We start from the raw sequence: 17,694 nt of genomic DNA, 5'->3' as shown, positions 1-17,694 counted from the left end.
AATGCAAGACTTTTGTGATGTCTATTACCTACAAAAATAATATTCAAGATACAGGAGTAACTTCAAGTCAAGACATTTGAGAATTTTAATGTTTCTCTATAAACTTTGGGGGAATAAGCTTTGCAATACTTTAGCATTTTTCATGTAACCTTTGTGAGGGAGAAGAAAACAACTTACTTTACGTTTTTTCTTTCCTTGTCCTTTTCTTCAAGCCTCTTCATGTCTCTAGCCGCCTGATCCTAATGAAACAAAAAACCTGTATGGAATCATATCCACTAAAAACATTACGAAGGGAATTTCTTTATAAAGAATTTTTAGATTTGAACTAGTGACATCACAGTTTTGGCTATGCATTTTGACAATTATATCTTGATGCAATCAAAGTGCACTTTTGACAATTTTTAAAATATTTATTTATTTTGAAAGACAGAAAGCAGGGGAGGGGCAGAGAGAGAGAGAGAGAGAGAGAGAGAGAGAGAGAGAGAGAGAATCCCAAGCAGGCTCTGCGCTATCAGTGCAGAGCTCGATGTGGGGCTTAAACTCACAAACTCTGAGAGCTTGACTTGAGCTGAAATCAAAAGTCAGACTCTTAACCAACTGAGCCATCTAGGCACCTAACAATTATTTTTTCAAAGAGAAATGTTCTAAAATCTTGGTTATATATGGACTGCATTGCATACATGGAAAAATTAGAAAAAAATTCCTTGATTGGTTACTCTTTAAAAAAATGAATTGTGGCTGTAAAACGCCTTAAATTCAGGCAAATTAGCCTTTCTCAAAGCATAGCTTAAGACCTTTTACATCAAACTACCAATGGAGTTAGTAAAAAAAAAAAAAAAAAAAAATGCAAATTTCTGGATCTGACTTTGGAAAAACTGTTCTCACCATTTGGCAATGTCTGGAGAAATTTCTGGTTGCTTCTGGGTGGAGGGAGTGGGAAACAGGGGGGGTTGTTACCAGTATCTAGTGGGTAAAGGCCACAGATACTGATAAACATCCTACAATACACAGGACGGCCCCCATAACAAATTAGCAAACCCCAAATGCCAAAGTCCTGAGGTTGGGAAAACACTGCTCTGAATCTACCAAATCAGAATCCTTGGAGATGGAGTTAAATGCGTGTACTTCACATTTTTCACAGGCAAGTCTTATATACAGCAAAGTGATAATCACTGATCTAACTCCCTGTTTTATACATGTGAAAATCAAGGTCAGAAGAATTAAGTAATTTTCCCCAAGGTTAAACACATCCTTGCACTACTGCTTCTTGTTACAAAGCAAGTTTTTCTGATTTCTGTGATTTAAAAAACTGTCACTAACTATAACCTAGCATGGTCAGGTGTTCTATCTAATCAAATGTTCCCGATAAAGAGGAGTTATTCTAAAATGAAATACTGCACACAAACAAATCTACTTTTTAAGGAACTGAGACAGACATACACTATACTCGAGACTGTAACTGAAGTGAAAATGACATAATGTAACATAAGGAAAGGGCCACAAACACAGGACATATTTTTTTAAGCCCACATGAATCTTTTTTTTTGAAACACTTGCTAAAAATACATCTTCATCGTGAGTTCAAACACTAGAAAAGTTTACACTTTCCAGAACAGAATATACCTGAGATCAAGGATTAATGCAATATTGTGGCAACAACACTCTCTCCAAGATCAGACAATATCCAGTCTCTCTATCCTAAAATCAGCAAAACCCTTTCCAACACTATCCCAAAAAACACCCAGAATGATGCCATGTCAAAAAGATTTACCCTCCTACAGCTTCAACTACTTGAAATGCCAAACAGGAGAAACTGGGCCATTCTTGGATACTTCCACTCAAAAAGGGTTACACCAACTTGCGTTACTAAAAATTTAAATCTGAATTAAAACTGAGAAAATCAACAAATGATTTTACTTATTCACCATTAGGGATTGCAAGATATAATGAGAAACAGCCCTTTGGGAAATGTCCGTATGTCAAGAAGATGGGGGGGGAGAAAGATACATATACATGTAAGACACCCCAAACATGACAAACCATTTATCGCCTTTACTTGCAGAGAGAACAGCTTAACATACTTACTAAATTGTTACCATGTTGCAAAGCACGTGAAAGTTCTGAATAGTTCTGGTAAGTGTTATGGCAGAAATACAGTACTACAAGAACTCAGATACAGAATGACACAGCAGAAAAGAATATGAGATTTGGAACTGATTCCGGCTCAGCTACTTATAAAGTGCATATTCTTTAAGAGGCAAGTAATTGGGGTTATTCTAAATCAAAGATGGGAAACTGAGTAATGGGTACCAATCTGACAATCGGTAGGAAGTAAACCAGGATAAGAAAAGTTTTTCTTTAGGTATAGACATGCTTTGTTTGCATTTTAACAAGCAGGAATATTCTAAAGAAGCAAGCTCTAATTTTTCCTGTATCAATCACATGGCCCTGAGTCTTTTATTTTCTGATATTTGACAAGAGACCTAAGCTCAGAAAAATATTTCTCCACCGTAAGAAAACTACAACACGAGTGTGATGATAAACAGTTCTAAGTGGCAGCCTCAAAGTCAGGAAGATAAAACAGACTGATAGAACTAAGGTGAACCAGAAAAAGTGAGCCCTATCTAAAGGAGGCAACCATTTGCTCAGCACAAGCCTATTTTTGCCATGCAAAATGCAGGCTTAATACTGCCAGTGCCCACTTTTCAAGAGTCTGCACTTTTAGACAAAATCTCCTGATCTTAAAAATTCTGGCCCACATGTTTAAAAAGCAGTATCTAGGCCAAACAAAAATATCTATATTGGATTCTCTCTTCCCTCCTTTCTTAGAGAGGAGATCTGGCTTAAGACTTAGGTTACAGGTAACTGAGAAACCTGGAAGGACTTTATTTCATAAGCAACGAAGTGACAGTTTTTAAGTAAGAGGAATAACACCATAAGCAACATGCTTTAGTCTAATTACTCTGTTTTTGTATACCACATAAATGGGAGAACAGAAAGCCTAAAACAGGGAGAAAATTTAGATCAGGCAAGAGGTAATGAAAGTGTAAAGCACACTGACTATAGTGGAAGCAGAAAGGAACAGACACAAAAAAATACTACAAAGATGAACAGAACTTGCCAAAGGAGGGGAAAGGTAGCATGATTTACTGGAAAGAGCTAGGTTCTCAGGACTACTAAGCAAGAAAAAATATGGTCCCAGCTCTACCACAAAGCACCAATGGGATTTAGGACAAGGGCTCTGAATTACCATAGGGTTCAATTTATAATCTTCTTAGTTAAAAAATTACATTTCTATGTATTCTTTTCTGCCAATCCCTACTGTTATTTTGAGTATTAAATGAAGTCATGAACATGTTTGATTATCTGGCATTAAGAGGAATATATAAGACAAAGATCTGGTTGAGGAAGAAAAAGATGCCAGGGGGACACCATCCATGTAAAAATGGCCAATATGTTTTAGAAAAGCGGAGCTGAAACCAAAGAGAGACTGTGGAACTAAAGGCATGAATTATTCACACAGAAGTTAAGTTTTAGAAGTGGATGAGGTCACTAGGAATGTATAAAGAGTGAAGATAGCAAATCGACATAGAGAACTGTAAGAATAACCATGTCTGAGAAACTGGAAGAGGATCTTAGTAACAGTAACAGACAACAGAGAGATATGTAATGATTTTTCTTGGTATGATGACACGGTAGTTATGTTTTTTAAGTGTTATAGAGGTGCAGAAATACAAATGGATGAAATGGTACGTCTGAGATTTACTTTAAAATAATCTAAAAGAGGGGGCTAGATAACACAAGATGGGCCAAAAGTTGCTTACTGATAAAGCAGGGTGAAGGGTACGTGGGAGCTCATTATTCTACTTACACGCGTTTGAAATTTTTCATAATAAAAAGTAAATAAATATAAAAGAGAAATGGAGAAAAAGGACAAAATGCAAAATCACTAAAGCCTAGTGAGAACAGTTTTAAGAAGGAAGCGGTTACAAATTTCAATTTCTACAGGGAGGTCATAGATGCTGATATCAAGAAATAAACATTAAAAGTACAGAATACAGGGGCGCCTGGGTGGCTCAGTCGGTTAAGCGGTCAACTTCGGCTCAGGTCATGATCTCACGGTTTGTGAGTCCGAGCCCCGCATCCAGCTCTGTGCTGACAGCTCAGAGCCTGAACCCTGCTTCAGATTCTGTGTCTCCCTCTCTCTGACCCTCCCCCGTTCATGCTCTGTCTCTCCCTGTCTCAAAAATAAATAAACGTTAAAAAAAAAATTTTTTTTTAATAAAAAAAAAAAGTACAGAATACAGAATTCATAATTTTAGCAAGTTCCTTAGAAGTTTAACTGCCTTACATAAATATGTACTTAATAAATTGACACTGAATGAAATAATGTTCATTCCATTAAGAATATACAAAGAAATATTAAAACTTACACACATACAAATCTTGAGCTACCCTTGTTCAAGGGTCACAGTTCAAATTTTTAGGCATTGATCATCTCTGAAAATGCTACAGGGCATGTGGATGTATGTTTAAGAAACTATAGAGTAGGAGAGCAAAATCCTCCCCAAAAAGGGTCAGAAAGCAAATTCTGAATGACTGAATAACTAGGTTAATTTGGTATCTAACTGCTGCAACTTCTAACAAAACAGCCTCGATACTTGCCTCCACTTCAGCCATGAATGCCTCCAAGGGATCATCATCGCTGTCAGAATCTGGTGGCTTGGAATGGAACTGCTGGCGGGTAGGTGAGTTTTCGGCAGGAATATAAGGCAAATCAACATTGCTAGAGTCTTCTTCCTCATCTTCAAAATATCTGAAAATTAAAATGCACAATTAATAAAGGGAGTGTTTACTTTGGGGTTGGTGGATCCTTCGTTCAACAGAAATTTTTACTATGGTATATGTAGGTTACTATTAAAAGATCTGAACTCTACATGTTAAATTAGAGATCTCCAGGCTTTAGCAAACAACCTAATTATTATTGTTTAATATATACAAAATTCTAATACTGAGAAAAAAAAGGGGAAAAACAGTCACCCCAAATTCTCCCATTTTTAGCGTCTATTCAAATCACATTCTAGTTCTGTTAAAAGGGATGAGTTTTCAGTACAAATTTAGTATATCATTGTTGAATAGATATATCAAATATTAGAGTTTGTGGTATGGAAAAAATTACTTTTGTATGAAATATTAAAAATCTAGTGTTTTTTTTTAAATATAATCCTTCAAAAACATTTTAGCAATATATTCACAAGGCTAGGTAGGGACTTCAGAAATGTTGGGCTACTTTCTGAGGACAGAACACTTACAGTTAAAAATATATGCTCAGGGACACCTGGGTGGCTCAGTCGGTTGAGTGTTGGGCTCCTGATTCTGGCTCAGGTCATGACCTCACTGTTTTGTGAGTTTAAGTCCCATGTGGGCTCTGTGCTGACAACACGGAGCCTGGTTGAGATTCTCCCTTTTCCTGCCCTTCCCCTACTCATGCACGCATACATGCACTCTCTCCCTCAAAATAAATAAATAATCTTTAAAATAAATAAATAAATAAATAAATGCTTAATCTAAAATCATTCCCCATACTTAAGTATTCAGAAAAACAACTTCAAGGTCTGGAAAAGTATCCTTCTCTATAGCTCTTTATAAACTAAAACACAACAAAAACAATGTTTACATTTAACCTCAAAATTTAATAGTAATACAACCAAATATTAAATAAATAACAATTGCAGTTTAAAATTTTAAAGCATTTCAGGTTTTTGCAGGAATTATTTTAAAAGCTCTAACAACTGTTATGTGCTATACACACACACGCATATTCATTTATATAGGTTTCATTTAACTAATGAAAAAGTATCCTTGAATTGGTAAAATGCTCTTTAGAATAATGATCCTTGACTTTTCTAAGTCTGAAACATCTACTTCTGTATTCCTGCCACATACCAGTTTTTTTACTTTTTTTTTTTTAACGTTTATTCATATTTTGAGACAGAGTGTGAGTGGGGGAGGGGCAGAGAGAGAGGGAGACACAGAATCTAAAGAAGGCTCCAGGTTCTGAACTGACAGCACAGAGCCTGACGTGGGGCTCGAACTCACAGATTGTGAGACCATGACCTGGGCTGAAGTCGGACGCTTAACCGAATGAGCCACCCAGGCACCCCGCAACATACCAGTTTTTAAAGACACCGCTGTGTACTTGAAAAATTCCCATCTTGAGTTCGTAATTAAAAAAGGAAAAATCTCAAGCATGTCACAACCAGGTTGGAAATAATAGCAGTGAGAGATTTCTTCAGAGTCAGTAAAAAATTTGTAATCTATAGGAATTAGAATTCAAGCCTTTAAACCCCAGCTTTTATTAACAACCACTTTACCAAGTTTAAAAAGATAATTGTTAAATATGTTTCCTGTGAACTGCTGGCAAAAATCTGAATAGATTTTTCTCCCACCATAAGATGTTGCAACCTGACAGTTTTCAGACTTGGGAGTTGAGACCAAATGTGTCTCTCTACCAGCTGTGACAACTGCCTGTGACAAAAACTTATATGGGGTCAATAAAAGACTTCAGTAAAGGTCATCAAAAACCACACGTTTAAAACTCTTCAGTCATATTTAGGTTCAAAGGCCTCAAATCTTTTTTGGAACAAGGAAAGATATAAGCAAGCACATAAGCATTAGGTTCCTTACAAATGAGTAAACTCAACAATTTAACTTATTAGGAACAACACAATTCAGTGGGAAAAGCAATTGAAGAGGTCTTATTATTAGTTGGGAAACAAAGGGTTTCTTCATCTCACTTTCTGTTGATGGAATGAGTATCTCAAAGCCCAACCTTTGCTCAATTACCAGGATTACCACTTACGCATTTTCTTCATCAAAGTTGGCCCGTTTAGATCCAATTTTGTAGAAAGAAGGGAGCTGTGGTGGAGCTGACTTTCCAAATCCGGAAGAAGAGCTGGTTGCCCCAAAGGCACTGTGGGACTGTTGTGGGAGTTTGGGTTCCTCTTTCTTTCCAGCACTGATGGCAAAACCTCCAAAGCCAAATCCCCTCTTGGTGCCTGGACCACCTTTATTCCAATTCATGGTGTCAATGACTTATCTGTTAGGAACAAGATACATTAATAATAAATTCAACTTTTATCAATAGCTCACGGAGTTTTATGTCCCTTCCAACTTCTACCTACATCTTTAAACTTCTGCCTCTCGATGAAAACTCTAACTTTGTACTTCAGCTATGCAATATGCTAACCTCAACAAACTGTCATATTTTCTAAAACACTGAAAAAAACTGTTGTTCATTTTTTGGAATCACAATCCAAACAGGAATGCAAGATTTAATATCATCCTCTTCAAAATGATTTGACCACTAATTTAACATCTTTAAGCTACCAAAAATACTCACAAGGTAACAAATATTTTGGGGATCTGATAGGTACTTGTGTTTGGCAACAAAAAGTACCAACAGAAAAAGACTTTAATCTCTTAATATTTATTCCCAGGAGTTTATATTATTGTCTACCAGGAAATAGATGATCCTCACCCCCCAAAAGAGACTAAAACAACCTATAATTACAATATAATGTAATGCTTATTGTAACAAAATCAAAGATTGTTCTCCAGGAATGATATCAAGAAGAACGAAAGAATCAACACTTAAAAAGATTAATTTAGTTATTTGTAGATAGTATCTATGTAATTGTCTCTGAAGGATACTTATGAACCACACATTAATTGAGCAATGCCCACTAGAACACTAGCCAGGAAGAAACCATGATTCACTGATCTGTTGCTTGAAGTACTAGTTAGCCAATGGTTAAGGATTACAACGAAATTTCCTGAGCATCAATCAAATCAGTTTAAAAACAATACTGTATTTAAAAAAATGCTATATTATCTTATTAGTCTTGGCTCCAAAAAACCTTTTTTAACAACAGAAGCTACCTAAGTTTTATAGAAAAGCAGAAAACCCACAAAGCAAAAAGGAACAAAATTTTAAACTACTTGAAATTTCCTCTCCTAGATACATAATTTTGATATCTTTGCTATTTTTTCTGTACTATGTGTACACACACACACACACACACACACACACACAATTTAAAACCAAACCATACTATATTGTTTTAGTTACCAATTTCTTCACCTAAAGATACACTATGAAAATTTTTAAATGTCAATACATCTCCCCACTACTGTTTTATGATGTTGTGAAAACTATCACATATCTTTGTGCATACCTGTAATTATTTCTTCAGGATCAATTTTAAAAATGCAATTGCTTAGCCAAAGGGAATATGTACTTTAACTTTTTAAAATTTTAATTACTACTTACATTTATGGAAAAGTACCTGATACACACTGAGTAAAATAAGAGCATGAAACAAGGTGGGTGGTATGGTTCAATGTAACTCAATATAAAAGCATGTGTTACATATACAGATAGCTGGAGGGCTGTTTCTCAAAATTTTAATAGCAGTTATTCCATTTTTACTTATTTCTTTGTATTAAGGTTTACTATTAACAGGAAAAATTAAAATGTTTATAATGGACTCTGAAGCCAATGTGGGAAAAAGTTCCTAAAGCTGCTTTTTATGATGACATTGTTGAAAAGACCATTAACAATATGCTCTACTTTTCTGGTTCTATGCCCCTCCCCATATACACCTTGTAAGTTTTGTTTGAACTGTTATTATACAGCACATAGACCAGTCTACTGAGTATTAAATCTGATTTATGCTGTGTCAATCTTCACCCTTAGTTTCAAATAAGGAATTTCCTTTTTTTTGGGGGGGGGTCCGGGGGGGACTGTCTTTAATAATTTTAGACCTTTTGGGGTGCCTGGTTGGCTCAGTCAGTTAATCAGTTAAGTGTCTGACTTCAGCTCAGGTCACGATCTTACAATCTGTGACTTCGAGCCCAGCATCGGGCTCTATGCTGACAGCTCAGAGCCTGGAGCCTCCTTTGGATTCTGTGTCTCATCTCTTCTGCTCCTCCCCTGCTGACACTCTCTCTGTCCTTAAAAAATAAACATTAGGGGCGCCTGAGTGGCTCTATCGGTTGGGCGACCAACTTCGGCTCAGGTCATGATCATACGGTTCGTGGGTTCGAGCCCTGCGTCAGGCTCTGTGCTGACAGCTCGGAGCCTGGAGCCTGCTTCAGATTCTGTGTCTCCCTCTCTCTCTACCCCTCCCCTGCTCACATCCTGTGTCTGTCTATCGATAATGAATACATGTTAAAAAAAATTTTTTTTAAAACATTAAAAAAATAATAATTTTGGACCTTTTATTACAGTTACACATGGCTAAAATAAGTACTTAATAAGTACTAGTTCTCTTGAATTTAATTAAGACCATCTACTGCTTTCTTCTTGAATCCCTTAGGGAGAATCAACATAATTCTAATCAGATGGATGAAATTTAGTTAGAATATTTATAAGCAAGAAAATTTTAGTATCTGATAATGTTGTTTAACCTATCTGTGAACCTGGCTTTACAAGATCTATTCCCAAACAACAAAAATGATGGATCTGAATTTTAACCTCATTTTTCCTAATATGTATAAAATATTGCAATGGGCTAATAAATAAACAACAGAAATCAGAATGTAAGCAAAGGAAGGATGAAAAAAAAAATTCTGTAGGTTTGGGTAGATTTTAGGAATCACATGGGGGCACCAGGGTGGCTCAGTTGTTTAAGCATCTGACTTTCAGCTCAGAGCATGATCTCATGGTTCACAAGTTTGAGCCCTGCATCGGGCTCTGTGCTGACAGCTCAGAGTGTGGATCCTGCTTCAGAATCCGTGTCTCCCTCTTTCTCTGCCCCTCCCCAACTTGCACTCTGTGTCTGTCTCTCTCCCTCTCTCTCTCTCTCTCTCAAAAATAAACATTTAAAAAAAAAAAAAAGAATCACATGAACAATCTCCTAGCAGGGAAACTTTCAATGGTTTACTGAAAGCTTGCTGAGAAATGTCAGGCAGTGTACCAGGTGCTGGGGATTTATTTTATTTATTTAAGTCTATTTATTTATTTTGAGAGAGAGTACACATGAGGGAGGAGCAGAGAGAGAGAGAGAGAGGCAGAGAGAGAGAGAACCCCAAGCAGACTCCACACTGTCAGTACAGAGCATGACGTGGGGCTCCTTTTCACGAACCAGGAGATCATGACCTGATCCAAAATCAAGAGTCGGACACTCAACCAAGTCACCCAGGTGCCCCCAAGTTCTGGGCATTTACATATGAAAAACACAGTCCCATTTTCAAGGGGTTCACGGGGTGGTTGCTAATAAACCAACATGATGTGCTGTAGCACAGGTCCTGCACAAAGTGCATTCACTCGTGGCCCAGGAAGGAGGTATTAAACCCAGGATGAATGGAGAAGACTCAGCTTTTCTGAGATGATGCTGGTGTTCGGTTTTAAAATCTGAAGAGGCATTAGACCAGGGTAGAAGGGTGAGAGGAGGGCTTTTTTTTTTTTTTTTTTTTAATTTTAGCTGGAACACATATAGTGCAATATTGGTTTCAGGAGAATTCAGTGGTTCATCAGTTACACACAACATCCAGTGCTTATCACAACAGGCCCCCGCCTTAGTACCCATCACCCATCTAGCCCATATCCCTCTGTCAACCCAGAATTTGTTTTTTATCATTAAGAGTCTCTTGTGGTTTGTTTCCCTCTCTTCTCCCCGCCCCCAACAAACGTTCATCTGTTTTGTTTCTTAAATTCACACGAGTGAAATCATATGGTATTTACCGTCTTCTGAATTATTTCACTTGGCATAGTACATTCTAGCTCCATCCATGTCATTACGAATGGCAAGAATTCATTCTGTTTCACGGCTGAGTAATATTCCATTGTATGTATACACACCACATCTTCTTTATCCATTCATCAGTTGATGGACATTTGGGCTCTCTCCATAGTTTGGCTATTGTTGATAATGCTGCTATATAAGCATTGAGGTGCATGTACCCCTTCGAATCTGTATTTTGGTAACCTTTGGGTAAATACCTATAATAATGCAATTCTTGGCTTATAGAGTGGTTCTATTCTTGGTTCCCCCCCCCCCTTTTTTTTTTTAAAGTTTATTTTGAGAGAGAGAGTGAGAGCACTCAGGGGAGGGGCAGAGAGAGAGGGAGAGGGAGAAAGAACCCCAAGCAGGCTCCGTGCTGTCAGCAAGGAACCTGATGTGGAGCTCAATCTCATAAACCCGGAGTTGATGACCTGAGTTGAAGCCAAGTCAAGGCAGATGCTTAACCAACTGAGACACCCAGGCACCCCTGTTTTTAGTTTCTTAAGAGAGGAAGGCATTTTAGATTGAGGAAACTGTAAGTAGTACCATGGAGAACTGGAAATAGTGCCGTGCAGCTAGAGTTCAGTGAGACTTCTAGGAGAGTTGTAGGTCACATATTCAGAAAGACAGACAGGGCCCAGATGCGGCTATGTTAAAAATATACAAAACTGTACTTTACCAGCTATAAGAAATCATTACTTTTAAGCAAACAGGGGACATGTTTCAGATCAGTGTTGAAGAAAGATTAAATGGTAGACAATATGAAAAGTAGGAGGCAAGGAAAGTGGCTAAGAGGTTATCATAAAAATACAGATGTAAAGTAACATGGTACTGAACTAAGGAAGTGGCTACAAGGAAGGAGAAGGAGGGGGTGGATCTGAGTTATTAAGTGTCTATGAGAAAGTTCAATAGGGGCGGGTGAGTGACAAGTGGATGTGGAAGCTAAGGAGCAAGGAAAGGTCTAGAATAAGTTTGGAAGTGTCTGGCTTTTACAGATTGGGGGAATGGTGGGGCCATTTACAGGGATAGAAGCCTAGAAAAGCCACGCTTGGAGAAGCAGGCAGAACAGGAGATGGGAGAGCTAAGGAAAGATGCTAACTTCATCTTTCTATAACTTCAAAAAGGGTCTATAACTTCAAAAAGGGTCTGTGATGGAGTACAGATGTGATACAAGACATGTGCATTTGAGGTTACTGGTATAGATAAGCTAGCAGAGAGAGGGCACAGAGAATGAGAACAGGGACAAGACAAATGTTAGGGTTGATCAACAGTTAGGAATGGGCAGGGGAAAAGAAACTCATGTGGCAACCTGAGAAGGAAAGGAGGAAGGGGGCACAGTAGAGAATAGTGGCATAGAAGAGGAGAGAAATTTTATAGGCAGAAAGAAATGTCCAATGTTCCATTTTCAATGGAAATATGTTTGTTTGTTTGTTTGTTTGTTTGTTTAATGGAAATATGTTTGAAGGGGAGCCTGGGTGGCTCAGTCAGTTAAGTGTCCGACTTCAGTTCATGTCGTGATCTGGTGGTAGATCCTGGATTGGGCTCTTTGCTCACAACTCAGAGCCTGGAACCTATTTCAGATTCTTTTTCCCTCCTCTCTCTGCCCCTCCCCTGCCCTCTCTCTCTCTCTCTCTCAAAAACAAAATAAACATTAAAAACATTGTTTTTTGTTGGATGAATAAATATACATTCAGGCTCTTCAAAATTCACCCCAGTATTTGTGAAAACCATCATCTTCCATTATTACAAACCCTGCCATCCAACCTTCCTGATTAAATCTAAGCCACTCATCCTCAATGTACCATTAATTCCTTAGTGTTGACAATAAGTCTTCCTGTTCGACTATGTAGGCTTTACTACCTAGGTATATGACTACAGATCCTTGACAATCAGAGGTTTGAGGGATAACGGATACAACAAGCAAAAGACAGCTAACCTAATCTCTATTTGGTTGCATGTTTAAAAAAAAGAAAAAGATGAACCCTCCTCTGTTTTAAAACTAATTTCCATTCTCTAAGCAAATATTGTTTGGAGAAGAGACATCTAGTGGAGAGTTAAGGAAGAAATAAACATAGTGAGATTTAAAAATTAACTATAGTCCTGCTATTTGTGGGTCTTCTCAAAGCTCCCTTTATTTGGTCTTAACATACATGCACACATACACATGCTTCTAAGCCTCCTCTCAGATAATAATAACATAATAATATGCCTGGTACATCCTTCCTACCAAGCTGGCCAACTCCTATCAAACAGCTCTGAAACTTCACCTCTGCCTCCCTAAACACTTCTCACATTGACAAGATGAAAACACCTGCAAGCTTCAGTCCCCGTAAAATCACCACATGGCTTCCACACCCAGTTAAAGTTCAGACTTCCTTAAAAACAACAAACCACCAAAAAATCCTAAATAACCCAAGTTAAACAGAGGCAAAGTACTTGAATAGACATTTCGTCAAAGAAGATATATAAATGGTCAATAAGCATATGAAAAGATGCTCATCCCTAGTGAAGGGAAATGTAAATGAAAACCACATCCCCGGGGCGCCTGGGTGGCTTGGCTTGGTCGGTTAAGTGTCCGACTTCGGCTCAGGTCATGATCTCACAGGCCGTGAGTTCAAGCCCCGCATCGGGCTCTGTGCTGACAGCTCAGAGCCTGGAGCCTGTTTCAGATTCTGTGTCTCCCTCTCTCTCTGCCCCTCCCCTGTTCATGCTCTGTCTCTCTTTGTCTCAAAAATAAACGTTAAAAAAAAAAAAAAACAAAAACATCCCCTCATACTCTTTAGGATGACTACTAAAAAACAAAACAAAAACAAACAACACAACAGAAAATAACAAGTGTTGGCAAGGATATGGAGGAACTGGAACCCTGTATAGTGCTGGTGGTAACATAAAATGGTTCAGCCACTGTGGAAAACATTATGGTGGTTCTTCAAAAAACGAATCCTAGAACTACCATATAATCCAGCAATTCCACTTCTGGGTGGAATATCCCCAAAAGAACTGAAAGCAGGAACAGACATCTGACCTATGATTTTTTTTTTTTTTTTTTTTTTTGACAGAGACAGAGAATGAGCATGGGAGAGTGCAAGGGGGGTAGGGGCAGAAGGAGAGGAGAGAGAATCTCAAGCAAGCTCCACACCCAGCACAAACCCGACGTGGGGCTCAATCTCATGACTGTGAGGTCATGACCTGAGCTGAAATCAAGTCAGATGCTTAACCTACTGAGCCACTGAGGTGCCCCTCTGAACCATGATCTTAGCAGTACAGTTCACAACAGTCAAAAGATGGCAGGAACCTAAGTGTCCATTGATAGATGAGTAAACTAAATGGGATATGTACACACACACACACACACACACATATATACACACACATACACTATGTAAACATGTACATATATCAACATTATTCAGCCTTAAAAAGGAAGGAAATTCTGACACGTGCTACAACAACATGAATGAAACTTGAGGACATCACGTTAAGGAAATAAGCCAGTCAAAAAGGACAAACAGTGTATGATTCCACTTGTATTAGGCAGAATATAGTCAAACTCAGAGACAGAAAATAGAACAGGTTGGGGCACCTGGGTGATCAGTCTGTTAAGCGCCCAACCCTCGATTTCAGCTCGGGTCATGATTTCATGGTTTGTGAGATTGAGTCCCGCATCAGGCTCTATGCTAACAGCATGAAGGCTGCTTGGGGTTCTCTCTCTCCCTCTTTCTCTACCCCTCCCACACTTGTGCTGTCAAATAAACAAACCGATAATTAAAATTTATAAATAATAAATTTAAAAAATTAAAAAATAATTAAAATAAATATATAATTAAAATAATAAATTAAAATAATAATAAAGTAGAATTGGTTGCCAAAGCCCAGGAGTGCAGAGGAATGGGGAGTTATTGTTTAATGGGTACACAGTCTCAGTTTTACAAGATAAAAAGAGTTCTGTGAACACTATGGTGGTGATGGCAGCACAACAATGTGGATGTAATCAACGCCACTGAACTATACGCTCAAAATGGGTTAAGATTTTTCTATGTGTATTATAAAAACAAAAAAATCATGAAAATTAAAGGATTAGAATTCCATTTGCACAAGTGTTTTTAGGTTGCTATTTTATTAGTTTATAAGGAATAATGCTGTCTAGACCTCAGTCTCTACTCTGAAATGCAAACATATTTGTGAAAATTTGATTACATCTTTTTCTTTAAAAAAAAAAACCCCGCTTTTTAAAATTTCTAATTTGATGGGGCGCCTGGGTGGCTCGGTCGGTTAAGCGGCCGACTTCGGCTCAGGTCATGATCTCGCGGTCTTTGAGTTCGAGCCCCACGTCAGGCTCTGTGCTGACTGCTCAGAGCCTGGAGCCTGTTTCAGATTCTGTGTCTCCCTCTCTCTCTGACCCTCCCCCGTTCATGCTCTGTCTCTGTCTCAAAAATAAATACACATTAAAAAAAAATTTTTTTTAATAAAATTTCTAATTTGAGGGGCACCTGGGTGGCTCAGTAGGTTAAGTGTCCGACTCTTGATTTCCGCTCAGGTCCCAGATCTCTCAGTTGATGAGATGGAGCCCTGCCTCCATCTGTGCTGACAGGGTGGAGGCTGCTTGGGATTCTCTCTCTCCCTCTTTCTGCCCCTCCCCTGCTCTCACACACTCATGCCCCCCCCCCCCGCCCCGTGTTCTTTCTCTCTCTAAATAAATAAACATCTAAAAATAAAATTTCTAATTTAAAAATAATTAGCTCTGTAATAGAAGCATAAACAAAGTTTAGTGAGCACCTGCTTTAAAGAGAACCTAAGTCTGGTCTTAGTAATAACTTTATTTTATACTGACCACTAACTACTTTGTTATGTGTCGATGCTATGAGGGATACCTCTCCTTACCATTTCCATCTCCACTATAGCAAGAATTTCTTAACAAGTCCCTGTTATCCAGCCTCTACACCACTACCAGAGTGATCAATAATTCACAACGTACTGAGTACCTATTTTGCCAGACCCTTTTCTAGGTGCTTTGGATATAGTAACACAATCAGACACAGTCCCAGCCCTCAGGGAGTTCAGTCTAGTCCAGGAGAAAGAAAAACCAAATCATAATTTCAGGTAGTAAAAGTGCTATCAAACCAAACCAAGAAAAAAGCAAGCAAGAAGAGGTAAGCTATTACAAGAGAAAGAAATCAGGTCAGGCCTCTCTGCGATGACTGATAGTTGACAATTAACAAGTGACCCTCCACCCCCTCAACTCTACTGTTCTAAGAATGTCTGTTTTATTGGAAAAGTTTTGGTGATGTACATCTAGAGACTGCATCTACAACCAGCAAATATTCCATTAAGCTATGAAAAATGTCTATGTGCTAAAGTATAAAAAAAATGAGAGATACATAGCAAAAGAGAAAATGAATTTTCACCTCCTTTGGTCTGTTAATAGTGTGGAACTAGGGAAAGTCATATGACTTTCGGTGGGCCAATGCTTAGGAAAAACCCTCTTCCAGGTTTTTTCAGATCCTGACCCCGAACCTTCCTGCCGCATTTCTCATTCTGTCATTCCCTTCAGTTCAGTAGCTCTCCACAGTTAGTCAATCAAGCTGGAACGAGACTCTCCATTGTGGCAACAAACTATATACTTCACCATTCATATCTCCCAGGGTTTTCATGCATGCATCAGTGTTCCCAGAAAACCAAGCACTTTGGTAAATGCCCTTCCCTTAACCTGGATTCCTTTCCCACCACATCTCTCACTTATACCTACCTAAGTCTTCTCCTTCAAAGCCCATCTCACATACCAACTCCTAGAACCTATGACATGAATACAACTCTCCCAGAGAAGTGGTAGTTCATTCCTTAAACTCCTTTTCTAGTCTTAAAACACCCAATATTTAATCATAACTATTAGTGCTCTTTCTCTTACCAACTCCAAGTTACAAGTTTTATAGGTGAAGAAGCTGACTGACTCATTTTTTATCTCTTTTTTTTTCCACAGCATGTACTCATTATTCATGTTTATTCAATATGCAGGAGTCCCAAGGAGAAAAACTAAAGACAGCATAAAGTCTCACTTGGTATGGTTCTAGGTAATAAAATGCTATGACTTAGTAGAAAATCGTAACAGCATCGTAAACTAGCACAGACTATGCAACCAGAATATGTTCACAAACTCTAGCTTTGCCACTAACTTGATATGAACCTCAAAAAAGTCATTTGGCTTCTCTGGGCCTATAAGATAGGGAGAATATCACCTACTTGACAGGGTTGGTGTGAAAAATTGAGTTCATACAGAAAAATACACTTACAAGAAAGCTTGGCACATAGTAGGTGCACAATATGTATTAGCCATCACGTTTATCATTATTATTATTTCTCCAGAAGTCAATTTCTCCACTGGTAAATGGAGAATATCAAGCCAGAGTTCTCTAATCTCTTTCAACTCAGGGATCCCATACAAGTGCCACAAGACACTGAAGATGTCAGAGATCACGAAGAGCTGACAAGTGGGGATGGCTTCATAAGACAGCTAGAATCCCAGGCACAGAAAGACGCAAGCTGATTAGAGAAGTGTGAAGAAAGAAAACATTTTAAGGAGGAAAGCTAGATATAGCCAAGGTTAGGAAGAATAAGCAATGGCAGAATAAGCGTGGAACATAAGGAAGATAATTTGGCTAGGGTACACGTTTTGGGCAATGGTGAAAAATAAGATCTGATCTAAATGACTTTTAACAACAGTGGACTACAAAACAATTGATTATAAAACCATGTTACTTATCATTTGTTTCTGGAATTGGAGAAACCTCTAGTGACGATTTGCATCCACTCTAATAATCTGCCCTGAGAACATCTCACACACTATACACTGGGCACTATACATTCTTAAATTAGAATCTCTACAAAACCCAAGAATTTCTTCATATTCTTC

The 17,694-nt window shown here is 38.2% G+C and overlaps 1 protein-coding gene across 3 annotated transcripts in view; it reads right to left on the bottom strand.

The window, feature by feature from the left end:
* DDX42 (DEAD-box helicase 42) overlaps positions 1–17,694 on the bottom strand; it is a 41,417-nt gene that overhangs the window by 19,957 nt on the left and 3,766 nt on the right. For 2 of the 3 annotated variants that reach the window (XM_042966915.1, XM_007088263.3), the window contains exons 2-4: positions 6,863–7,099; positions 4,666–4,816; positions 178–239 (exon numbers count right to left, since the gene is read on the bottom strand). In XM_042966915.1, coding sequence (XP_042822849.1) covers positions 178–239; positions 4,666–4,816; positions 6,863–7,083 — 434 coding nt within the window. In that variant the 5' untranslated portion in view covers positions 7,084–7,099. Of the gene's footprint in view, positions 1–177; positions 240–4,665; positions 4,817–6,862; positions 7,100–17,694 lie in introns of those variants that run through there. The other variant, XM_015540265.2, reaches the window with a different exon arrangement.

Source organism: Panthera tigris, chromosome E1, assembly GCF_018350195.1.
Source record: "Panthera tigris isolate Pti1 chromosome E1, P.tigris_Pti1_mat1.1, whole genome shotgun sequence".
NCBI lineage: Eukaryota > Metazoa > Chordata > Mammalia > Carnivora > Felidae > Panthera > Panthera tigris.
This window is presented reverse-complemented; position numbering and strand designations above follow the sequence as displayed.